Genomic DNA, 25,191 nt, shown 5'->3' with positions numbered 1-25,191 from the left:
GAAGAAAAAAATCCGGAAATTCTAGAAAAAAAACTTTTGCTGAATTTTTAAGGTTTAGGAAAAACCGAAAAAGGGCAAAAAACGGAAGCCCTTAGAAGCAAAAAAAAAACCACGGAAATGCGTATCTAACTACGGTAGAAATCTCAGAATCCCCACTAAAACGAATCTCTAATCAAGAAACGAAACGAAACACGGGGGACTATATCAAAACTAAAAAGTGGGAATATATCTAATTAGATGTATTCCAATCAAAACGAAGAAACACACGACCACATTCTAATTCCATGTCTTGCGGCACTGTCTCCATCCACTCGAAATGGAGAGAGTGCATTGCAAGAGAAATTAGGCTCCGCCCCCTACTCTCTGCGGATAGAGAGGGACCCGTGAAGAGACGCGCAGAGAAAAGGAACCAAGAGAACCAGGCCCGGAGGCCCGGTCGGCCCGGAAGTTTACCGCGAACCTCAAAATCTTGAGCGAAAAGTTGAATCATTGTTTCGAAAAAAGGTATTCAGTGTTTTTTTCTTCGAGTTATTTTTCAATACATTCTAAAAATCAATAAATTCATTTTCAAAAACAAAAACAAAATTCAAAAACAAAAATTCATTATTCAAAAATTTTGTTTTTTTTTTTCTGCCGGGCCCTGAAAATTTTCTCTCAACCCGGCCCGGCCCGGGCCGGGCGGGCCGGGCCGAACCCGGGCCGGGCCGAAATTTCACAAGTATGGAGATTATGAGCTTGGGAGCTTGGGAGCTTCCGTAAGGTAAAGTTAAGATGGACCTCGTCGAGATCTATCATTTGATATCAAATCCGTCAAAATATCTGGTTCTGAAGCCGAGTTATCTGCCGGCCCGCTATCTGTCCGGGCCGGCCCGTTTGCAACTATGGTTTTTAACCTTCAAAATGGGGTTAAAAATTGGCTAAAAACACGACAAAATTGCTCGAAAATGATCGGAAGAGGACAACATTTTGAAGAAAAAAATCCGGAAATTCTAGAAAAAAAACTTTTGCTGAATTTTTAAGGTTTAGGAAAAACCGAAAAAGGGCAAAAAACGGAAGCCCTTAGAAGCAAAAAAAAAACCACGGAAATGCGTATCTAACTACGGTAGAAATCTCAGAATCCCCACTAAAACGAATCTCTAATCAAGAAACGAAACGAAACACGGGGGACTATATCAAAACTAAAAAGTGGGAATATATCTAATTAGATGTATTCCAATCAAAACGAAGAAACACACGACCACATTCTAATTCCATGTCTTGCGGCACTGTCTCCATCCACTCGAAATGGAGAGAGTGCATTGCAAGAGAAATTAGGCTCCGCCCCCTACTCTCTGCGGATAGAGAGGGACCCGTGAAGAGACGCGCAGAGAAAAGGAACCAAGAGAACAAGAGGAAACAGCTGGGACACAGTTCTGGGAGCAACTTTTTGTGAGCAAGTATTTGGGTCAATTGTCTAGACGGGAAAAAAATTGTGTTGCACATTTTTTTTGAAAATTCTTACAAGATCTCGCATATCAGTGAAAGTTGGTGTCTAGGTCACGCAATAGTGAAAGTCCCTAAGACTAGAATTGCATAGTTCGGGTTACTGTAGAAGATCATTCTCAATTAGATGAGCTATTTCTACAGTAACCCATGCAGCTAGAACTTCGAAGTATTTGCTCCAATAATAGCCCCATCCAAGCTGTCATATTTGAGCTCAATTATCTCGGTTCCTTTGTGAGATATCCAAATTTTGTCAACTGATAAAATCTGCGTCATAAGATAAGCTTTGTTTTATCAGTTGACAAATTTTTGATATCTCTTACAGTAACCGAGATAATTGAGCCTAAAGTTGGTGGTTTGAGTGGGTCTCTACTAGAGCAAATGCGAGACTTTAATTTTCAAATTTCGCGTTATTTGTTGTATTTCAGACAAACAAGGAGTTTTAGCATAAGCCTATAATTTTGACTACATTGTTACTTCATTCAAAATTATAGACATTAGTTAGCCTAAACTGCTTTGTTCCCTCTCACTTGGATAATCAAAAAATTGGCGCCAAATTCGAAAATTTAAAAATTCCAACTACCGTATCTCCTTTAAAAGAAGCCCACCCAACCTGTCTACTTTGAGCTCAATTATCTCAGTTCCTTTAGAAGATATAAAAAATATGTCCACTGATACCATCTTCGTCATAATATGAGCTATATTTTATCAGCAGAAAATTTTTCCATATCTCTTACAGTAACCGAGATAATTGAGCTTAAAGTTGGCGGTTTGGATGGGCTTCTATTAGAGGAAATATGGTTGAAACTCTCGGAGAGCCCTTCTAATACAGGTTAACCTAATCAACCTATCCCTATATAAAAATAGTAGTATATTAACCTGAGCATCTCTCCGTACGCCGAGATGAGCAGCATCAAAGTGTGACGTGCTCTGACTAACAAAGAGCCGCGCCGATTGTGCGCCTTCTCGGAGGACAGGACACAGTGTAATCGACAATTTTAGGTCTTCTCATCGTCTCGATGAGTTACTAATCGACGGTAAACAATCACCTTCTTCTTCTTATCACACCTTTCCCCTTAGTTAGGAGGAATTACCGTGAAAACTCAAATAGAAGGGCCCCTAACTTTCTGCCCATATATCTCGGCTCATATGCAAGATATCGAAAAACTTGCAACTGATAAATCATTTATCAGTTTACAGAATTTTATGTATCTCATAGAAACCGCCTGAGCTTAAAGTTCACGGTTTTTATTAGACGAAATATGCTAACTAGCTCGATGACGTGATGATGTCGGCTCTTCAGGTGGGCATCCAAGAAGTTTACAGCCTGATTAACCCGGCCCGTATAATTAGGTGCCTGTTGTTTGGTATTCGTCTTTCAGAAGAGGAGAAGTTCTTCTAAAGAACGCCGCCACCTGCCACACATTGCAACATGAATCGGATGTGACCACCGGCTAGCCGAGGCTTACGTAACCTCATTATGCGGTGGTGACTATGACACCCATTGTCACTTGCAACAGGGGGTTATTAAACATTCCGAGGGAAGCGAGCGGCCGGATTCTGATGGCTCAAGTTACTGTAGATCCTACAGTCTGTAGGAGCTCATCTAAGATGGGGTTATTAAATATTCCGATAGAACCGACAGGCTTCTGGTGGATCTGGCTACTGTAGATCTAGGATTCCACGTGGTAAAAACAAGATTGCTAAGGTTGTTCATTACCTCCAATTCCTACTGTAAATGCTCAAATCGAAGCCTAACGTACAAGTGAATTTTGATTTCATTTATTTCGGTTCCTATGATATCAAGAATATGTCAACTGATAATATCAAGAATATGTCAACTGATAAAACATAGCTTATATTATGACCAATATTTTATCGGTTGACCAATTTGTGATATGTTTCAGAAGAACCTAGATAATTGAGCTCGAATTGCACTTATAGGGTGGGCTTTTATTGGAGCGTTTACAGTAGGAATTGGAGTTCATGAACGGACTCAGCAATCTTGATATTGCCACGTGGAAAAATCATCTTACGTATAGAGCTAAAATTCCGGCAATTTCCGGTCGCTTTTTTCAAAAATTGAATTTTTTCAAAAATTCAAAGCGTACCGGAACCCCAGCCACCCCCAACGAAAACACCTGCATTCTTTCCTCCCCCCAAACTAATAAATATTCAAATCCCCTCCTTATTTGTCAGTCGGCCTAACTTAGCGCGCGCGGCGCAAGTTCAAAGGAGACGACTCGTCGGAAGTATTTAGGGTGAATGAGACAAATTGGTTCCACTGCTGAATGGAGAGAGTTGGAACGCCCAAAATATATGGGCGCTTTTTCCGGAATGAGTAATCCGGAAAACTTTCCATTTGGGCTTTTTTTTTGGGTACCAGGTGGCCCCCAGGTGGACAAACTTTTTCCTTCTTTTTGTATAGGCAGGAAGGACAGATGCAAAATTTCGAAGATTCGAAATTTATCTATCCACCCAAATAATTGACAATTATAAATGACACGTGTCAGGCCGGATGGACATCTGGACGGTTGCCACCTGCGCGCCGTTGGCGATGGAGAAGAAGAAGAAGAACTTGAAATTCTGATAGGAGGGAGTCTTCTAAGGAGGCGGATATGAAGATAGTGTGATGTGTGTGTTATGGTTGTTAGGAAGGACGGGGAAACGAGTCAGGGAAGCTGATCTAGGCGGTGACCGTGGCCGAAGGTCCCAGCTACAGTAACCTAGAAATATTTTTCCGGATATTTTATCTCGATTTTTGTTACTGCAGTGGTCGTTGTACCAAAACCCGCCAAAAAAATCATGCAAAACTGTATAATGCAGATTTTTTTCTCTTGAATAGAGAGTAGAAATTACCACGGATCCCATCACTGCCAGTCACCATGAACGGCACGGTACCGCCGGTACCCCCAGAAATAGAAACCCGAATATATGCCAAATCTAAGCGAGTTGTTTTCCTAGCGAGACCCAGAAAACCACGTGGCGACGCACAGAAATTGAACATCTGTTGGCACGAATTCGCATGTTTTACCACCGAAACAAGAGAGGTGCGAAGTGCCTTCGATCTTGCAACTTATCGGAATTATGAGTACATAATTAGCGCGACCTACATAATTAGAGGAGTCAACTGGTAACAGATGCCGATGGAAAGGGGTGATAAGTGAGCGAGGTAGCGAGGGAGAGAGCGCCGCGTTGCAGAAGGAAAAACGGAAATTTGAGTACCGAGATGCGCAAAATTTCGGAAAAAAAGGGCAAAAATATTTATGGTTTTCTTGGAAAGATGGCCGAAGTTGCGAAAAAAGCAAAATTTAGAAACCACCGTACACCTTAAAGGGCGCATCCCTGAATTTTATAGTGGTTCTCACCACGAAAATACTATTTTATACATTTTCAAAAGAATTTTTTTGCTCTCGACTGCTATAAACTAATTTTTGTAGAAAAAAAAAGACATTTTCACATATATTTAAGCAATTTTCTCCATAAATAACCTAGAAAATACAATGAAAACTGGCGAAAACAGAGAAATTTCAAATAAAACAGCAACATTTCAAAAACTACCGTACTCCTTAAAGGCGCATCCAACAATATTGTCTAACGGGTTTCACCACGAAAATCTTATTTTACAGTTTTTTTTACGAATTTTATAGTTTTTGATTACAATTGATCAGTTTTTAGGGTAAATAAAAATTTTTACAGGTATTTAAGTAATTTTCTCTAACAATGACTCAGAAAAATCAAGGAAAACTGTCGAAAATGGGCTTGGAGCGAAATATAATTTTCAAAAATTGCACCGTAATCTTTAAAGGTTCACAACAAAAAACTTGATTCGGTTTCGCAGCGAATCTAAATTTTTGTAATTTTTCACAAGAGTTTTCGAAAAAAAAAGCGAAAAATCTAACGAAAAAATGTCAAAAGTTTGCCTAAGAGACCGCCATAAAAATGAAACCTTTATAAATTGAGGGACATAAAATGAAAACCGGCGATAAAATAAGAGGCCCCGAATCATCATCAAATCATCAAAAACTCGTTTTGACAGATGCTCGTCGGCGCCGACTCCGAGTTCTTCCCTTCTCCCGTGTTACGGACCGGGGGAGCTCTTCCGATTGAAACATGTGCAGAAAGACAGAGAAGAAGACGACTAACAACAGATGTGTTGAGAAGCGGGGCAGCGTCAATATTGAAGGAATCGAAAAATATGAAAAAAAAGAAAAGAGAATGAAATTTAAAAAATCGACAAGATTTCATAGATTCCTTTGCTTCTTTTATGACAATTTTTGCTTTTGTACACCCCCGCTTTTGTATTTTTTTTCTGTAGAAAAATGGTAAAATTTGCATGAGAATAGTTTGTTTTGAATAGAGCCCGAAAGTGTTCTCAAAATATTTTCTGGGCGGTGAAAAAGAGCGCAAATCGAGAAAAAACGCTTGGCAGAAAAGAGCATATAAAAAAGAAGTATTTAATAGCTCTGCGTCCCATAAAAAGTCGTTATTCGTGCGAGATTAACTCGGAATTGGTTTCGATGGCAAAAAAAAAGGAAAGCAGGACTTTTTCATGAACACTAAAAGTGTATATTTTTCAGAATTTATGGTCATAAATGCGCTCGACAGCGAACGTACTGTAATACTACGGTAAATTAGCGTTGAGCTACGACGCGAAGGCTTCAAATTAAACGGCTATTCAGAGGTGCTTGAATTGGAAAAATAGCGGAAAAAGTACACAAAATGGGTTACTTTTCCAAATAATTTCAAAAGTTTCGGCTAATTTTCCACAATATGACACCTGCAAAAAATGGGGACACATTTTGCTTAGAACGACTCAAATGACCCAGAAAACACACATACACACCTGAAGATATCAAATTCTGCAGGTGTTCTTTTTTTAGATTTCACTTTTTTCTTAACGAAAACGAAACCTACCGTAACCTAGAAATATTCGAATTTCCCAGATTTTTTTCCAGGTTCTTCTACGACTCTCTCAATTTGTTCGACGAAAAATCGGAATATGAAACAGTTTTATAAAGAAAAAAATACTGAAAAATCGACAGAAATCGCAAAAAAAAATTCGGAAAATAGACAATTTTTTAGGTTACGGTAGTTTTCGTTATGGTACCTTCGGTTACCATCGTTTCTTATCTAAAACTCCTTTTCCCCAGTATAACACGAAAAGATCGGTGAGCGCCAAGCACGCATGGCGTGTCAGTGGCGCTCTGGCTCCTTTCTTGCAACACCGTATGTTTGTCAGATTTCGTCTGAAATTTTTTTCCGGAATCTTTCAATAAAACAAGAAAATCTATAATTCAAAGATGGAAAAATTCGGAAATTCGGGAACTCAAAAGAATCTAAGAATCTAAGAATCTAAAAAAAGAAAATAATTTCAGGTTACGGTAGTTTTTGTAGTTCAAACTTTTTGTACATTTAAAATTTCAAAAACCATCCGGAAGCATTTTCCCACACAGTTCTTCTGCAAACCCATCTCCAACCACCCCGATATTTCTCAAGACTCCCACAATTTTCCCCTTCCTCCTGAATACATTACCTCCCAACTTCTGTATATAAACCCCCTCCGGCCCAACGATTCTTCACATCACCAACACGATGACTCGTCTTGTGATTCTTCTACTCCTCGCGTCTACCGTATCCGTCGCCGAGAAGCTCACCGAGCTGGAGAACGAGGCTCTCCAAAGAAACTGCGGCCAAAACTATCGCTACCGTCACAAAGTGATCAACGGAGATGGCCCATTGGACTACCCATTCGCAGCGTCGGTCCATGTCAAATCAGGAATCCTCACTTCTACAGTAATCTCGCCACGCCACGTCATTTTGTTCAACATCTTTGAATTTGATAAGAAAACAGTACGCCGTTATCTGTTCAACGACACCGAGATTAAAGGAACGGGGTATTGCATTGGAGAGGATTGGATCCTTCCAGAAGAAGTCAACAACATGATCACTGTGAACTTAGTGGGGGTACAAGGTGGAATAAATATCGTGTCCCGTGTTTTTGTTCTCGGAGGATGCGTAGAAATCGACACCTACAAGCCAATGATCATCGAGCTCTCCCGTGACTTCACCTACCATAGCCGTGGATCAATATGCCTTCCTCAGAAACAGGAAGATATAATCGACGCCTACACCAGAGAAGATGTGTTCTACACTGTCTACGGATTAGGTCCAAAAGGAGACAAGCTGACATCGGCTGAGTACCTCAGAAAGGAAGAATGCGAGAAGGAACACGCATCGTGGCATCAGTATGTGTTCTGTGGAAAGCCAGTCAACGAGAGCAGAGGATTGTGTGCGGTAGGTCCAGCTCCCGTATCTTGGTTCTTTCAGAAGATATCGAAAAGGGGTCAACTGATAAAATTTTTATAAGAATATCATTAACATTTTATCAGTTGACTAATTTTTGATATTTTTCATGGGAACCGAGATAATCGAGCTCAAAGTTCCCATAGACGGTGGCCTTCTATCAGAGCATTTACGGTTAAATGATTTTGAACCAATATATTTTTAACTTTGAGCTCCCTTATCTCGATTCTTTCAAAATATATCAAAATGTGGTCAACTAACAAAATGCTTATCAAATTATCACCAACATTTTATCAGTTTACAGATGTTTGACATCTCTTATAGAAACCGAGATAATTAAGCTCAAAGTACACATATAGGAAGGGCTTCTTTCAGTTATGGAATCTTCAAACAAACGGTACAGGAAACTTCTAACTACTAAAAGAGACCTCCATTTTTTTAAAAACATTTTCAAGCATTTCGAATTTTATCAAACCATTTCAAATTACATTTTCAGAGTCTTAAAATTGTTCATTTTAACTCAAAATACCGTAAATTCTCTAATAAACACCTTACATGCACTTTGAGCTTACTTATCTCGGTCCTTTCAAAAGATATCAAAAAGTGGTCAACTAATAAAATGCTTATCAATATATCACCAACATTTCATCAGTTGACAGTTTTTTATATCTTTTATGGCAACCGAGTTAATCGAGCTCAAAAAAGCAGGCTTAAACGGTAATTAAACCTTTAAATAAAGTTAAGTTTTCAGGGAGACTTCGGTGGCGGTGCCATCGCCAACGTGGACGGTCGAAACACCATCTTTGGAGTCTACGCTGAGGGGAACGTCGAGTGTGGTAGGGATCCAGCACATCATCCAGAACCCGAATTCATCGATCTTGCCAAGTACACCAAATCGATTTGCCGTCACACTGGAGTCTGTGTTGATTTTGAAGAAGATTCAGTGACTCCGGGAGTCTATGTGCCTGCAATAGAGACTGAAGTGACTACCGAGGACCCAACCACCACCACGGAGTACTTTGAATATACCGATGACGCTACGGAATTTGCTTTCACTGAGCAACCGTACCCCGAGGAAGTGTACACGGAGACTCCAGAATCCGCAAACACCGTCGAGACTATTGTCGCCGAGACATTCGAAAAGATGCTTCTCAATTGTTCGGCTGAGGCGCAAGAGCAACCAAAGGAGATCCATATTCATATCCATCTGGACAAGGATGCGACTATTCATTTTGATTAAATCATTTTCAAATTTTTGGGTTAATTAACAAATTTGCATTTTATTTCCTTCCTCTATTTCTCGCAATCAGATAAAAATCTAGAGAATCAAAAATCATAAAACTCTGAGAGGCTTTGGTTCCCATTTCGTTTCCGTTTAATCGAATTATCGTTCCCTATAAAAACGCTATACCCCCTTCTCTCGCCACCATTCGAGACAAATATGGTCTCTTTTCTGTATTCTACAGCTCTTGTGGCGATTCTCTCAATTTCCAGTATTCAAGCTAACAATGATGCTTGGAACCAGGATCTTCAGAAGACGTGCGGAACGAATATGCCTGGTAGGTGAACCTTATGGCTGGGAGTAGGTTCCCCTTGACTCATCAATCTGCTCTAAAGCTCAGCGACCCAAAAACCACTGGTTCTCTTGAAAAAAAAATTTCGAAAATTCGTTCGAATAAACAAAATATAGCATTGCGTTAGTTCGGAGGTGGCCTAACTTTCGCATACTGAGTTTTCTATGCTACTATGGTGAATGACCTAAAAGTGACCTAACATTCACCTGCTGTGTTTTCTAGGGCAATCATCATAGTGGACTAGCTTTTGCGATTTGCGTTTGCAAGGCCAACATAGAAAATGGCCTAGAAATGGTCTAATATACATTTGGTGTGTTTCGAAAGCCATTTAGCATGGTGAACCAGCTTTTGCAAGTTGAGTTTTTCTAGGCCAGCATGACAAATGACAATTGTCTAGAATTCCACTAGTGTGTTTTCTCGCAATTTTTCGTGGTGGCCTAACTTTTGCCAGTTGAGTTTTTCTAAACCAGCATGACAAATGACCTAGAAATGGTCTAGAATTCAACTGGTGTGTCTTCTCGCGATTTGCCATAGTGGCCTAACTTTAGCATTTTGAGTTTTCTAGGCCACTAATGACCTATGAGTGGACTGATACTTAATTGCTGGGTTTCTAAGCCATTTTAACTTGGTGGCCCAGAAAACTTAAGTGGCGAAAGTTAGGCCAACTACGGTGGCCTAGAAAAATATTTTAACAAAATAAGACCACTCTATTCCTTGACCTTCCAGCCCACAGCCACTACGCTCGAAAAGTGCTCGACGGAACGCCCGCTCACTACAACGAATCCCCATGGTCCGTCGGTGTCTACATCCCGGACCACGAAAACAAAACCGTCTACAGTACAGCAACGCTCATTTCGGATCGCCACATTCTCACCTACGACTGGATCTTCTTGACCAACGTGTCCAATGAAATCAGATATCGTTCGGATCTTTCAGCTCCTGATGAGTGGACTTGCAGTAGGAACGATCCACACATGGTGCTCCCCATAAATCAGAAAAGACAGGTCGCGGTGTTTGCGGACATTTTGCACGCTGATCGGCTTTCTGGGAGGAAGCAGTTGGAAGTGGGAAAAGTGAAGATTATCAATGGATGTGTGAAGCCGCATACGATGAATCGAGTTGCAATCATAACCTTGAAGCATCCAATTACTGCGCAGGAGAAGGCCAGGCCAGTTTGTGTTGGATGTAGGTTCAGAGAAGAGCTCAATTATCTCGGTTCCTTCAAAAAATATCGAAAAGTGGTCAACTGATAAATTATTTATCATAATATCCCCATCATTTTATCAGTTGACAGATTTCAGATAGCTCTCATAGGAACCGAGATAATTGAGCTATTCCGTTAGAACAACTAGGTAACAAACCCATTGTTTTCAGCCGATGAGGTCACTAAGAACGAATTCGGGTTCTACGGCTTCGGTGACAATCGTGGAGAAGTCTTGGATGCTCGTCTTCGCTACACTGAACTCCACGGGGTCCCTTGTCCAAATCCATCCCATGAAACCTTCTGTGTCAAATCAAAAGAACCTCTGTGCAACGGAGACTTTGGAGGAGCCGCTGTGAAGAAAATGGGTGACAAGATGAAAGCAATTGGAATATATATTGATGGACCGTATGAGTGTGCCAAGGCTGACAAGAATACAGTCTACACTTTTGCCAACTTGACAAGCATTGCCGGACAGATTTGCGATCGAACTGGTGTCTGTCCAAAATACCTTTCGGAGAAGATCACAACGACAAGAACTACACACCCAACTGCGGTAGTCACTACTACCACTTTGCCACCATTCACTCTTGCGGGATCCATCACCGGAGCACCCACTGAGGTACCACACTCCCCCGGAGACATCGGAGGAGATCACGCTGAAGGAGACGGGATTCCATACACCGGCACATCTGTTCCAGGACCAAATGCTACCAACGACCCCAGAGATACCACCAACGATCCTAAAGTGAACTGCGTCGTGGATGATGACGATGATATTCACATCCATATCAAGCTTGGAAAGTTCCGTGAGACTGGCAACGAGGAGGACATCCAGGTGATTCGTCGTGGACCCAAAAAGCGTGCACAGAAGATTTGAATTTTTTTTAACTGAATAAATTTATCGAGCATGGAAAAAGGTTAAAAAACAGTTATGAAGGTTAGGTTTGGTTCATAGGATATGTCGGGACATTTGTACTGAAATGAGTTTAGTCCTTAGACTTCAGACTTCAGATTTCGAAAATTTGCCTTTCTTCCTAATAATTATTGAAAACTGGATTGCCAGGCTTGAGTCGGAACTATTGATATTCGATTTTTGTTACCTGAATCCACGTGGCTGTCTGGAACTTTGAAGTTAATGGAATCTGCTACTCACAACCAGTGTGCCTTATCAACAAATGGTTTGTCGACAAGCGCCCTTTTCGACAAATTTATCGACAAATTTACCGGTAAATTTATCGGAAAATTACCGACAAATTGTAGATAAAAACAAAATTTATCGACAATTTATCGATAAATTTGTCGATAAAAATACTCTTTGTCGACAATTTATCGACAAATTTATCGACAAATTGTCGACAAAAATTGCTATTAACCGCCGGAATTACTTGAAAAAAATCGTATCGTTACCATTTTTACCTAGGACGTCTAGAATGATGGCCGGATTTACCCAGGTAAACTTTATAGGCCATCTGGCTTGGTGGCCTAATTTTCCCAACATGCATTTTCTAGGCGACGAATCTTTTTAGCCTAGAAATGATCTGATGTTCACCTGGTCTGCTTTTTAGGTCATTTTAACATGGTAGCCTAACTTTCGCGCGTTGAGTTTTCTAGGCCACCATGTAAAAATGGCCTAGAAAACATACCAGATGAATATCTGATCATTTTTAAGCCAAAAAGTTGGTGGCCTAGAAAACTCAATTTGCAAGAGTTAGGCAACCACCCCAAAATGGCTCAGAATACGTACCAGGTGAATTTCTGACCATTTCTAGGTCAAAAAGGTTGGTGGCCTAGAAAACTCATATTGCAAAAGTTAGGCCACCGTGTTAAAATGACTTAAAGACACACCATGTTCACAACAGATCATTTTCAGGTCAAAAAGTTTGGTGGCCTAGAAAATTCATGTTGGGAAAATTAGGCCACCAGGTCAGAAGGGCTAGAAAAACAGATGAGATACGATTTCTTACAAGTAATTCCGGCGGTTAATAGCAATTTTTTGCCGATAATTTGTCGACAAATGCCCCCTTCGACAAATTTATCGACAAAAAAACGACAAATTTTTTGACAATTTGTCGAAAAAATTTTGTCGATAAATTTGTCGATAAATTACTTTCGACAAATTTACCGATAATTTGTCGACAATTTATCGACAAAATTGTATCGTTTTTATCGACAAAAATTTATCGATAATTTGTCAGGTAAATTTGTCGACAAAATCGGAAAATTTTTGACGATAAGGCACACTGCTCACAACTTACCATCTCTATTCTGCCTCATCAAAAATCTCCCAACTTCCTTTCGATAACACTCATGGACCAAAATAATCACAACACTCTCCGCGAATCCATGTACTCCAAAAATGACAATACTAACGTTCATTTGAGCTTGTGTCAAATCACCCATAACATAGGAAACCATTAATGCAGTATAAGTGAAAATAAAAATACAAAGTGGGACACCAGTCTGGACAAGGATCCCAATGAAAAATTGCTTCTGAAGTTTTCGAGTTTTCGAAGAAAGTGCAAAACTCGGAGCAAAGTATAGGTAGTAAACATGGCATGGATTTCAGAATTTGCAGTTTTGCTGTTTTTTGATTGTCAGGAAGTTTCAGTAGTATTAGCAGTGTGAGGAGTTGAATAAAATAGTTGAGCAGATAATAAATTCTTCTGTATTTCTTCTTGGTGAACCTAAATTTGTTATCTTTAATGGAACTGCTCCGACTCTCAAACAGATAGATTAGTGAGCAAGTCATGGCTGAAAATTTTTTCAGATTTATCGAACCCTTAACTTTGTATAAAAACTTGCAATGAATGATAACAATTCCCAACGCCACAACAAACCAAATTGGCACATTAAACACATTCAAAATCCCGACCCCAAACATCGCACTGGTCGGAAAAAATACATATGGGGTACCCAGCGCACCCAACGCAAAATCCAGCATTGTACACCAAAAATGAGCAACCAGTAGTGGCGTTTTAACACTACCCATTGCTCTAGGAGTTTTATAGATTATCAGGTAGAAAGTAAGCATTTGTATGGGGAAAGTGACTAGTTGAGTTAAATGGCTACAGTAAGCCAATCCTTGCCATGAAGCTAGAAAGCTGTCCTCGATGGTGCATTTGGTGTAGTTGGTGGTGTAGTATTCAGCGACATTTTTTGCCATTTGAGAAGAGATTCAAACAAACAAATATGAAAACGTGAGAATTTCGAGGTTTGGATACATGGTCAGAATGAGGTGACGTGCTTTGGATGAGTGAGTGCTCTAATGAGCTTCTGTGAATATGTTCTTTTTTTTCTGTCAGAAACCGATGAGTAATTCAATTTTATAGGGTTGGGTGCTCCTAATTTTTTACAAATTTTATTCTAGGTCATGACTTAATTTTTAATATTTTTTTTCTTGAAATACAGTAAGCTCAAAATTTCCCAAAATTCGAATATGACATATGTGCACGTTGAGCTCAATTATCTCGGTTTCTATGAGAGATATCAAAAATTGCTCAACTGTTAAAATACTGGTGAGGTTATGATAAATAATTTATCAGTTGACAATTTTCTGATATCTTTTGAAGGGAGCGAGATAATTGAGGTCGAAGTTAAACCGCATGCGAAGTTGCACCTAATATCTTTCTTCAGTCATGCCGTAAATCAGTTTTCAACTGTTCAAGAAGTTTTCCAATGGTTCAAGTTTAAGAACAGTCAAGTGCGATTTCGAGAACCTGTCAATATTTTTCCTTGGGGACAAGTGAAATCGATAGTTCCTCATTTTTCCCATGTTCTGGCTATATTCACTACACCTGCCACCTTCAAAGGATCCGCCAATCAAACTGTCAATTCGATCAATAACAAGTGGTCGTTTAACACAGTTTTTATGTTCCGTATCTTGAATAGCCATACGATGCTGTCTTCACATTGTCATCATATCCTAGCTCCGCCCACCTTGGAAGAGGACCATCATTCGCCAGACCACATCTTTCATTCTCCATTTGTCAGTCTTCCCACTTACCTCCGTTCTTGTACAGTCCTTTCATATTGTCTGTTTTCAGCAGAATGATGTTCGCCGTGCCTTCACTCCCACCGACTCCAGGCTTTGCAGCTCCAATGGGTCGTGCTCCAAGAAAAAGATCAGCGTTCGCAGTTCCAGTTGGACCAGCACCAAAAAGAAGATCTCCTCCAAACGTCTCTAGACCACGAATCTTATCTCCTATTGCTCCAGCAATGTTCATCCGACACATCTCAACAACCCGTGCAGTTCGCCCTCCTCCTGAGCTTCTGATGACCGGTTCCTGTGTCAAATCTCTTCAACGAAAACTGGCCTGCTTGACAGTTCTGGTCAAGCATCCGGTAGGTCTGATACCGCTTTACAAATCTCATATATTTATTTCAGAACTCCGAGATGCACCTCCCAACCATCATGAAACTCATCCATCTGGTTCACACTCTCATTGCCAATCGATCCACCGAAGCCACTGAATCTACAATCAGAAAGTACCAGGAACGTCTCGCCACCATGAAGGATCTCGAGGAGATATGTGTACGATGTGTGATCCAAGGAGAGAATATGAAAGAAGTTAAGGACGCGATCAAAGCGAGACAACTCCAAATTTCTGTCTAATGCCAATTCTGCATTTGTTTCTTCCCATTCATGTCGAACAATTTCTCATAACTTTGATACTGTCCATTTATTGCCATTCTCTATCCATCTTCTGGTTCTTAAAAATACAAAATAAATATGCTGTAAATTTATACAATCTTCAATGTTATTCTAAACAGTATCGGAATGTTCATTGGTGTGCTTAATGTAGTGTATCTTATATGACGGCCACTGAAGTGGTACAGTATACCAAAAGCGAACTTCCATTCACCGTATGCCCAGGAAGATCTTACTATTAGAACGCAGGGCCAAAAGAATCATGCCATCGAATAATGTATAGACCGTAATACATACAGTACTGGTCAATAAGATATACAGTGCGTTCAAAAAGGATAGGACCCCCCCCCCCCCCCCCCCGATTTCGAGGGTTCCGGAAAAAGTAAAAACGATGTGAAAAATCTGTAATCGCCATTCGATTTAGAATACAAAATAACCCCCAGGTACAAATTGTCATGTCTCTAGCACTTTCTAGGTAGGACCACCCCGAAAAATGAAAAATCACTAGTTTTTTGGGGAACAAAATTGACATTTTTTCGTTGGAAATTGTTAGAATAGTCTCAAAATAGTTTATTTTGAAAGTTTAGACAAAAATTGATTTCTCTCGTCAAGTTTTAGAAAAAATTATTTTCGGACATTTTCGTCATTTTTCGGGTCTTTGCTATAAATCGCGGATCACTTTGCTTCTGGGTAAACTCTTGAGCTGTAATTGGTTGAAAATATGTTTTGAATAATAATGATCATGTTGCAACTGTTCAAGGCACTTTTGAGCTTTGGTAGCACAAAATTGAACGAGTTTTAAAATGAAAAAATATGCTCAATTGGAAATTTTCCAAATCTGTCTAAAATGTTTGAAAGGTGTTGTAAATTATTAAAACTGCTATCGAACTTGTTATTTTGTAAAGAAAAATGAATTTAGAAAGTAAAATCTAGATTTTCGACAAAAATCAGAATTACTGAATTTCAAGGTCAATTTTGGAAATTTCCATCCACCTTAAATTAGAAAAAACGGCTCAAAGTTGCATAACAACCGTCAGTAGACAATACAAACTACTGCGGCAGTATTTTCTATAAGTTTCAGCTCGAAAGTTTACCCAGAAGCAAAGTTCTCCGCGACTTATACCAAAAACCCAAAAAATGACGAAAATGTCCGAAAATAATTTTTTCTAAAACTTGACGAGAGAAATCAATTTTTGTCTAAACTTTTGAAATAGGCTATTTTGAGACTATTCTAACAATTTCCAACGAAAAAATGTCAATTTTGTTCCCCAAAAAAACTTGTGATTTTTCATTTTTCGGGGTGGTCCTATCCTTTTGAACGGTCGCAAAAGTGACATTTGGGTATGACTCGAGTACAGAAAGTGCTAGAGACATGACAATTTGTACCTGGGGGTTATTTTGTATTCTAAATCGAATGGCAATTACAGATTTTTCATATCGTTTTTACTTTTTCCGGAACCAGGCCTGTGCCGATTGCCGAAATTGCCAAAATTGCCAAATTTTTGTTGCCAATTTGCCGTTGCCGAAATCGGTAACGAAGAAAAAGTTGCCGAATTGCCGTTGCCGATTTCGGCAAAAAAATTTCGGCAATTTCGGCAACTGAAATTTTTTGGAATTTAGAGATTTTCACAATTTTTTTTAGTCAAAAAAATGATTTCGAAGTTCGAAAAATCAAATTTTGAGCACCATCATCCCTCAGAGTGAATTTTAGAGGAAATGTGTCCCAATAATCATCAAAAATACTTGCATCGGATCTAAAAATGGGCATCAAATTTGTGAGCATAGGAGAAAACACAGGTAAAATGCGAACGGATCCGTTTCGGTGTCCACTAGGTTTTCTACGGGTCCGTTACGGGCAGTTTCGCGAATCTGAGTTCGCGAACGGATCCGTTTTTTCAACATTCGCAATCGGACAGGATACGGAGTTCGCGAACGGACCGGATACGGATGCAGCTGGAGGTCGAGAGATAGCTCCATGCCATTCGCGAACGGATCCGTTCCGGATGGCCGAGTTGTGAGGGACTAGCTTTCTCTTAACTCTTCCATCATATTTTTGCATCTTTTTTTTGTATTTTTAATCTATTTTTGCCGTTTTTTCCAACTTTTCTCGGCAATTGTGCCGATTTCTGTCTATCAAAATTTTCGAAAGGCGATTCTACGATGAAAAAAGGTTTGTAACACAAAGGTAATTCTTCGAAACATAGGGTTTGTTATAGGTATCACTTAACCTCTCCGTGAGCAAAAGGAACAAAAATATTGTTTTGATGCTCACTTTTGCAGAAAGCAAGTTGCTAGCTTAAGGTAAGTGCAAACCATATTAGTTTTCGAAATAGTGACTTTTCAAATTTTCAGCGATGGACATCTACTAAACATCTACCGACCAAAACGTTGGAAATGGGACAATTTTCAAAACCCGGAAAACAAAAAATATAACTAATAGGTAAACAGTATGCTGCACTTTCGGAAAATTTCCCAATTTTTTTTTCAGATTGCTTTGGTTCCGGTTGGTCATTCAACAAAAAAAAAAAGGATTTTCATAGTTTCTCGAACTTTGTTGTACGTTTGATTGTTGTTTCTTATATGTTTTCTTAATAAAGTTCCGAATACTAAGTCTACAACTATCATGAAAACTCAGCAAAAATTAAGAGAAACTGAAAAAAGGAGCGGCGGGGGTTTTCAAAGAATGAGTCGGAAACGGATCCGTTACGGATTCGCGTACGGTCCGTATACGATTCCTATTTCATCCGCGCGCGAATGGCGGAGAATCCGTAACGGATTGTTCGCGAATCACCTGTGAAATAGATATCATGAGTCACAACTCATCAGAAAAATTATCCAATTTGTCTCAAATCTCTAGAGAACGTGAGTCGTGAGTTGCCTAACAAGTTGAGCGCACTATTTTCAAAACTCACAATCGGAACAAATATTTTCAACCATTGGAATACCCTCTATTGCTAAAGAGAAATAGTTTGCATAAAAAATGTGGTCTTGAGTTGCCAATTTTTGTAATTACTTTTTTAAGGAACTTATGAAACACATTTTCTGTAGTTCTGAGCCTGATTGGAGCATTTTCAGGTGAGTTACGCATCGATTTTACTAAAAAAAGACGCAAAACTTTTGTTGCCGAAAATTGCCGAAAGTTGCCGAAACTTTTTTCGGGAAATTGCCGAGTTGCCGAATTGCCGAAAAAATTTTGTTGCCGCACAGGCCTGTCCGGAACCCTCGAAATCGAGGGGGGTCCTATCCTTTTTGAACGCACTGTACAAAAACGTATTCTTCTGTTGAGTTTCGGTCATTTTGACGGTACTCCGGAATCTGGAGCTCGAATGTCCATTTGCCGATACTTTGGAAAACTTTTTTTTCTAGATTTCAATTATTTTCTAGATTTCTCACATCTCCCACATTTTTAGTAATAAATCAGGAAAAAAAAATATTTACATAAAATTCCAATTTGCGGATCGGAAAATCGCTCTAGGTTATACGGTACTATGTGCCATTAAAATACTTTTTTTTTGATTTTTAGAGATTTTCAGATTATTCGCTTTATGATTCCCGACTTCAAAGATGTCAAAACATGGTGACAAACCACACGTTTGAAAATAAGCAACTAATTAGAGCATGCCTAGCAACTGATTTGTGGTGCGAAAAGAAGTGTGTCATTATCTTTGATTTTTAGAGATTTTCAGATTTGTCGCTTCATGATTCACGACTTTTTAGATGTCAAAAACATGTTATCAAGCTTTAAAACCAGCAGCTAATTAGATGTTACTATCCGTTCCTTCCTGGTCATTCTCAGACACCCATCTTGTCTTGCAACTGATTTGCGCTGCCAAAAAAAAATTGTTTTTCATTTTTCACAATGACAACGTCCCTCGAAGAATGTAGAGGGGTCACCTTGGGGAGTCTTGGATTCCCCGTGACGGCTCCAGAGAAACAAGCTACCTCCTTGTGCGTGCTGTCTGGTAAAATAGGGGAAAGTGCATCGGTAACAGGGGAACTAGTTATGTCTGTAGCGAGGAGTGGAACAACGAGCGGGCAGATAAGCGGTGTGGAAACAATAAAAGAAACAGTAGTATCAGTGACCCATTTATTGAGCGGTATATATTTAATAAAGAGAATATATCGTCAATAAGAGGCTTCCTCGGAGTCGGGCTGGCTTGGAGACGGACGAGAAGGACATCACTGATCACTCAATAGTTGAAGGGGCAAAAAGCCTTGGGCAACAAAAACCCTTCTCCTACCGGTGACAAGCTTATCGCTTCTCATAGACAAAGTTCCCAATAGCACACGCTTCCTAGTGGTCGCGATGAGAGCACTGAAAGGAAAACACTCTTGAAACAGGTCACAGAACTGGCCGTTAGTCTATTCAGAAGGAAATCTATATCAACTCACACCATTAGCGGTTTCCTATTGTCCAATAAGGCCGGTAAGGCGATCGGGGATCGCCGTAGGACTTACAGTATTGAAATAGTAGGAATAATGATGAGTAATGAGGTTGACGGACTTGCAAACTGAAGGTAAACGTCACGGAACATCACTGACTACTAGACTAGAATAAAACTGAGTAAAACTCAATTAATCAGAATAGAAAGTAGGCCAGTAAACCCGTTTCGAGTGTGTGTGCGCCTTTAACCCCTTCGTGGCGAGATCTCAACGATAGGGCGCGCTTGCACGAAGGGAGAGAAAATTGGCGGGAATTTGAATATGAGAAAGCAATAAAAGGCTAATAAACAAAGGAAAATAAAGAGAATAAAGTGGGAAATAGGAAGATTTCTGAGGAGTAAGCACAGTGGGCTGGGCCTAGAGGTCCTCAGAATATCTTAAAGTTGTTGAGTCGGTGAATAGCCACGTGGACTCGACAACAAAGAATGCTACCGTACCAACTATACTCATTGTAAAGTGGACGATAGTTTCTGGTGGTCATGGCAAGGGTTAGCGAATACCAGCCATTTCACTCAACTATTCGCTTGTCCTGTTCAACTTCTCACTTTTTATTCAATAATGTTCAAAACACCTCGTGAGATGAAATGTATGAAATGGCCGTTGTTGGTATCAAATTTCTGGTAAGGCGTTTTTTTTCAGTTGCATTTAAATATTTTAGAGTTACTTTTCAGGTGTTCCGCTCTGGACTTTAGTTTTGGAACTTTATCGACTCCATACATTTTCCATCCACACGCGGCACTTTTCGGGTGTGGAATTCTTAACATTTTCAACATTCCACTCATTTATCTGATGGTCCCCGGCATATTTGTGATAATCAGTATAAAAGTCGAAGCAGTGTTATTGATTATAACATTTTCAAAATCAGGAGTCGTAAGACTAAGTTATTGTATTACGCGTTCAATTATCTTCTTTACGCACCTGTCTCCTGGTTTTTGTTTCAAGTTCCAAAGAATCAAGAAGCCGCGAAATTGGAGACTTTGAAATTTGGACCATGTCCGACTAGAGAGTTTTTTACGGAGCCAGCATTCGTAGTATTTTCAAGTCCAATTTTAGCAAATTTTGTTGTTTTGGGAATAGCTTTTTACGTCACAACGAGTACATTACAAGTACTCTTCTTTGTGGGGTGCTCAGTCTACTATCTTTACCTCACATCGTGCCCATTATCATCCCCTCTAACTCGAAAATATCAATCTCATTTTTTCATCGGTATTACTGTACAAGCAATTGTTCCATTTGTCGTTTGTCACTTATGGAATAGCAATCACATGCTTGTTGTTGGATCGCCTTACTCAAGGCGTTATCAATATGTGTATAGTAACTGTGGGGATTCATGGACTCGCCGAAAGCTTGGCTATCATTTTGGTTCATGGACCATACCGAGAGTTTGTAATGAGCTTTTTGAAACGAAAACACAAATTACAAGGTATGGTTTTTGAGTTTTCGTGTTTTGAAAAATATTTTTCTCCTTTTCAGATTCTCGTCGTACAATCGAGCATAGCAGTGTAAAAAGCGTCATTAAGAAATAGGCCAACAAAGATGACTCAAATGACTTTTCAAGAATATTTTTTCGGTGTCGGAATAAATGCTTAGTACTTGTCCATTTGACCTGAAAACTTAAAAGTTTATCTGGCCATAAAAGTTGGTGGCCTAGAAAAAACACGTCAGGGACATGTAAGACCAGGCCTCCATGTTAAAATTGCCTAGAAAGCACAGTAGGCGGTTATCAGGCTGTTTCTAGGCCATAAAAGTTCGTGGCCTAGAAACATCAAATTGAGGAAGTTAGATCACTTTGTTGGCTCATAATCTCTGAAATTTTAAAACCAAACATCCAAAGTTCAGCAGTTTAAATGGGAACGGTAATTTAGGGCATTCTTATTGTATGTGTTCTTTGAAAAACAGTTTTTCGATTTTTCGAAGAAAAAAGTTTTATTGGCGGAATGGATGTTTTGAAGCGGAATTGACTTTCGAAGTTAAAAAAATAGTATTGCAAAATGAATCAATGTTGAATCCTTCCAGCGTTTTCCGATGTTTTTCGATATGGCTCAATTGCAGTTGCACCTAGACTTATCATGTTTTAAATGATTCTGTATCCTAAGACTCACTTCTTTTACAGCGAAAAAACCGGAAAATAGTATTTCGATATCCTTTATGCACAAATAGAATCACAACACTCCCGACACATCCATGCATTCCGAAAACTATGAAATATATATTCGTCATAGCCTGCGTCAGCTTGTCATTTTTCATCATAACAGTGATTACAACATAAGGAAATGCCTGAATGACAAATGGAATAAGAACTAGAGCCAGAATTCCCAGAAAAAAACATAGTTGCATTTTTCGGGTCTGATGAGATATCGAGAAGGATAACTTGCAAACGAACAGATAATATACGGAGAGAGAAAAGAAAAATAGAAATTGAGATGCCCCAATCGCTAAGAAAATAGGTATCAAACACATTAGCATAAAATTGGACCACTCTTGATCGGCAGGCACAAACGCTGGTTCCGTAATAAACTCTCTTGTTGGACATGGAATGAACTTCAAGATATCTAATTTAGCCGCTTCCTGATCTTCGGGTACTTTGAATATGAACAATGTATAGATCATACAATTCAATGCCAACGTCCCAGTATAATAAATCAGTCGACTACGAGCCCTTGTGAACCTGAATGTGTTATCTATGTTGATGCTGGCGCGACTTTCAAACAAATAGACTGTAGCTGATTCGGTGCCTGAATTCATGGCTTAAAGGGGGTATGACCGAGAGACTTGCTTACAAAATAGGATGTAAAATTTGGAACAATTTGCAGGAGTGGGGGGATCCCAAGCCAGGAAAATAATCCAACACCAAAGAATGCATAGGATGGAAGAAACATATAACACAGGTAAAATGCGAACGGATCCGTTACGGACGCTCAGCGTTCGCGCGCGGTTGAAATAGGAACCGCATACGGACCGCACGCGACCCGTTTTCAGAAAACCACAGCACATTATTTTGTATTCCTCCGTATTCTATCCGTTTGCGAACTCCGTATCCGATCCGATTGCGAATGATGGACAAACGGATCCGTTCGCAAACTTAAACTTTTGTCTGATTCTATATACCCACTGAGCCAAGTACTTGAGGTTAGAACTAAATGGACCTTATTTCAATGTACCCTTGGATACTGACAATGATACAACCGCTGTGAGCCTTTGAAATTTGTTACTTACCAAACATGAAAAATCAGCAAAGACTGTTTCATTGTTTTCATAACAGCCGGAGTTTTCTTCAAAATAAAATACCCAGTGAGCATCTGGATGGAAAGGAAAATGCACTGAATCACACGACACGGATAAGCCAATCCTCTCCAGGACGACAAAAAACTATCGTCGATTTCACATTTAGTTAGATATTCAAATGCATAGTATTCGGCGATGGTTTTCGCCATTCGGGTATCAGAAAACACAAAAAACGATGTAGGAGGAAAGGGAATGAATGGGCTCATTTACTCTGACCATTCATTCAATTTGTGGGACCCGAATCAGGTGGAACAATCTGAGTTCTAGTCTAATTCTGACATGTTTGGTGGAAATGATTACTATTTATCACATAGGAAAGATGAAAGTACTTATCAGACGAAAAATATCGGAATTAGGCATAAACATGTATGAATCAGGATTGGACGTTGGATTTTGAAAAACGATTAAAATTTAAAACGTTCTAAATCTCGGAACTTTAGGAAAACCTTAAATTGAATACAAGCCTGTAATGGAAGAGCATCCGGACTGGTAACTTTGGGCCAATTTATCTATGTCCATGGGAGATATTAAAAAGATGGTCAGCTGACAAGATGAATCTGATGTGATATACGCAAAATTTATACATTTAGACATTGAAAATATCGATTGCAAATAAAATTAGTGTTGAATCCTTCCAGTGTTTTCCGATGTTTTTCGATATGGCTCAATAGTCGTTGCACCTATTCATATCCTGCTTTTTATAGCTTTAGTGTTCTAAACTTACTTCGTTCACAGCTGAAAAATCTGAAAATGATATTTCGATATCCTTTATGCACAAATATAATCACAACACTCCCGACACCTCCATACATTCCAAAAACTATCATGTATAAACTCGACATAGACTGTGTCAGCTTCTCATTTTTCATCATCACAGTGATCACGGCATATGGAAATGCTTGTATGAGAATTGGAATAAGAGTTTGAACGAGAATTCCAATAAAAAACCACTGTTGAAGTTTCCGTGTTTGAGGAGATATTGAGACAGATAACTTGCGAACGAACAGATAATATACCGAGATAGAGAAGAAAAATAGCATTTGAGTTAATGTCATACCTATGAAAACTGGTATGAAATACATAAGCATAAGGTTGGACCACTCTTGATCGGCAGGCACAAACACTGGTTCCGTAAAAAACTCTCTGGTTGGACATGGAATAAACTTTAGGATATCTAACTTAGCAGCTTCCTGATCTTCGGGTACTTTGAATATGAACAATATATAGATCATACAATTCAGTCCCAAGGTTCCTAAGTAGTAAATCAGTCGACTACGAGTCCTTGTAAATCTGAATATGTTTTCTGGATTGATGCTGGCGCGACTTTCAAATAGGTAGATTGTAGCTGATTCGGTGCCTGAATTCATGTGATTTAAAAGGGGAATGGGCGAAAAAAATCATTACAAAATAGTACAAAAAACATGGGCAGGATTTGCAGAAGTGGTGGGAACTCAAGCCAGGCGAAGAATCCAACACCGAAGAATGCATAGGATGGGAGGAATATATAAGAGGTGGATAGTGTGAGAAAATGGAGGTCTTGGATAGTACAGCTGAAGAAAAGGACTTCTTTAGATTAACTTCTATGAAATAAGCCCCTGATCTCGGAGGGTACATTGAATCTAGGGGTGCATCTTACGGTAGTGACGGTATTCCAAAAAGTTCTTGAAAGAGATTTCGAAAAAAATCGAGCTTTCTAACATTTTGACATTTTGAAAGAGTATACAATTCCTTAGAAAACCTAGAAAACTCAATCTGCAAAAATTAAGCCACCTTTTAAAAATTGTCCAGAAAATACATCATTTGCATGCTATTCCATTTCTGGACAATCAACTAGGGTGGCCTAAAAATCATGCCCAGAAATTTAGGCCAGCGTGTTACAATGGCCTAGAAAACACACCAGGTAAGTATCAGGCCATCCCTAATTGTAAGTCATTCACCATAATGGCCTAGAAAACTCAAAATTAGGCCATATTTCTATTTACCCTTAAAAACTGAACTTTTGAAATCTATAACTCACCAAACATGAAAAACTAGCAAAGACTGTTTCATCGTTTTCATAACAGCCGGAGTCTTTTTCAAAATAAAATATCCGGTGAGCAATTGAATGGGAAGGAAAATGTACTGAATCACACGACACGGATACGCCAATCCTCTCCAGGACGACAAAAAACTATCGTCAATTTCACATTTTGGTAGATATTCGAATGCATAGTATTCAGGGATTGTTCTAGCCATTCAAATATCAGAAA

At 39.3% G+C, this 25,191-nt stretch overlaps 7 protein-coding genes across 7 annotated transcripts in view; 4 read left to right on the top strand and 3 right to left on the bottom strand.

Annotated features, from left to right (window-relative positions):
- CBG21836 overlaps nt 1-1,482 on the bottom strand; it is a gene marked incomplete at both ends in the record, with an annotated part of 3,314 nt that extends 1,832 nt beyond the window's left edge. The window contains one exon of the mRNA XM_045236723.1: nt 1,424-1,482. Coding sequence (XP_045097403.1) covers nt 1,424-1,482 — 59 coding nt within the window. The remainder of the gene's footprint in view (nt 1-1,423) is intronic.
- A 5,595-nt stretch (nt 1,483-7,077) lies between these two features.
- On the top strand, nt 7,078-9,028 carry CBG21834 (the record flags this gene model as incomplete). Its single annotated transcript, XM_002635594.1, has 2 exons — nt 7,078-7,779; nt 8,540-9,028. 2 exons carry the CDS (start codon nt 7,078-7,080, stop codon nt 9,026-9,028), a joined length of 1,191 nt encoding a protein of 396 aa, XP_002635640.1.
- Nucleotides 9,029-9,229: 201 nt separating this feature from the next.
- On the top strand, nt 9,230-11,443 carry Cbr-try-8 (the record flags this gene model as incomplete). The annotated part of the gene is made up of 3 exons (XM_045236722.1): nt 9,230-9,347; nt 10,089-10,547; nt 10,737-11,443. The coding sequence occupies 3 exons, from the start codon at nt 9,230-9,232 to the stop codon at nt 11,441-11,443; spliced, it is 1,284 nt and encodes a 427-aa protein (XP_045097402.1).
- Nucleotides 11,444-12,831: 1,388 nt separating this feature from the next.
- Nucleotides 12,832-25,177, bottom strand: Cbr-srh-89 (the record flags this gene model as incomplete). The annotated part of the gene is made up of 4 exons (XM_002635590.1): nt 12,832-13,090; nt 23,936-24,299; nt 24,347-24,492; nt 24,960-25,177. Coding segments are annotated over 4 exons (987 nt in total), but the record flags the coding sequence as incomplete, so codon positions are not given.
- Nucleotides 14,614-15,178, top strand: CBG21832 (the record flags this gene model as incomplete). Its single annotated transcript, XM_002635592.1, has 2 exons — nt 14,614-14,907; nt 14,951-15,178. 2 exons carry the CDS (start codon nt 14,614-14,616, stop codon nt 15,176-15,178), a joined length of 522 nt encoding a protein of 173 aa, XP_002635638.1.
- On the top strand, nt 20,216-21,163 carry Cbr-srh-92 (the record flags this gene model as incomplete). Its single annotated transcript, XM_002635591.2, is given in 4 exon segments — nt 20,216-20,277; nt 20,329-20,482; nt 20,485-20,889; nt 20,891-21,163. Coding segments are annotated over 4 exon segments (894 nt in total).
- CBG21825 overlaps nt 21,773-25,191 on the bottom strand; it is a gene marked incomplete at both ends in the record, with an annotated part of 22,307 nt that continues 18,888 nt past the window's right edge. The window contains one exon of the mRNA XM_002635586.1: nt 21,773-22,392. Coding sequence (XP_002635632.1) covers nt 21,773-22,392 — 620 coding nt within the window. The remainder of the gene's footprint in view (nt 22,393-25,191) is intronic.

Source organism: Caenorhabditis briggsae (genome assembly GCF_000004555.2).
Source record: "Caenorhabditis briggsae complete genome, chrV, whole genome shotgun sequence".
In the NCBI taxonomy this organism is placed as follows: Eukaryota; Metazoa; Nematoda; class Chromadorea; order Rhabditida; family Rhabditidae; genus Caenorhabditis; species Caenorhabditis briggsae.
This window is presented reverse-complemented; position numbering and strand designations above follow the sequence as displayed.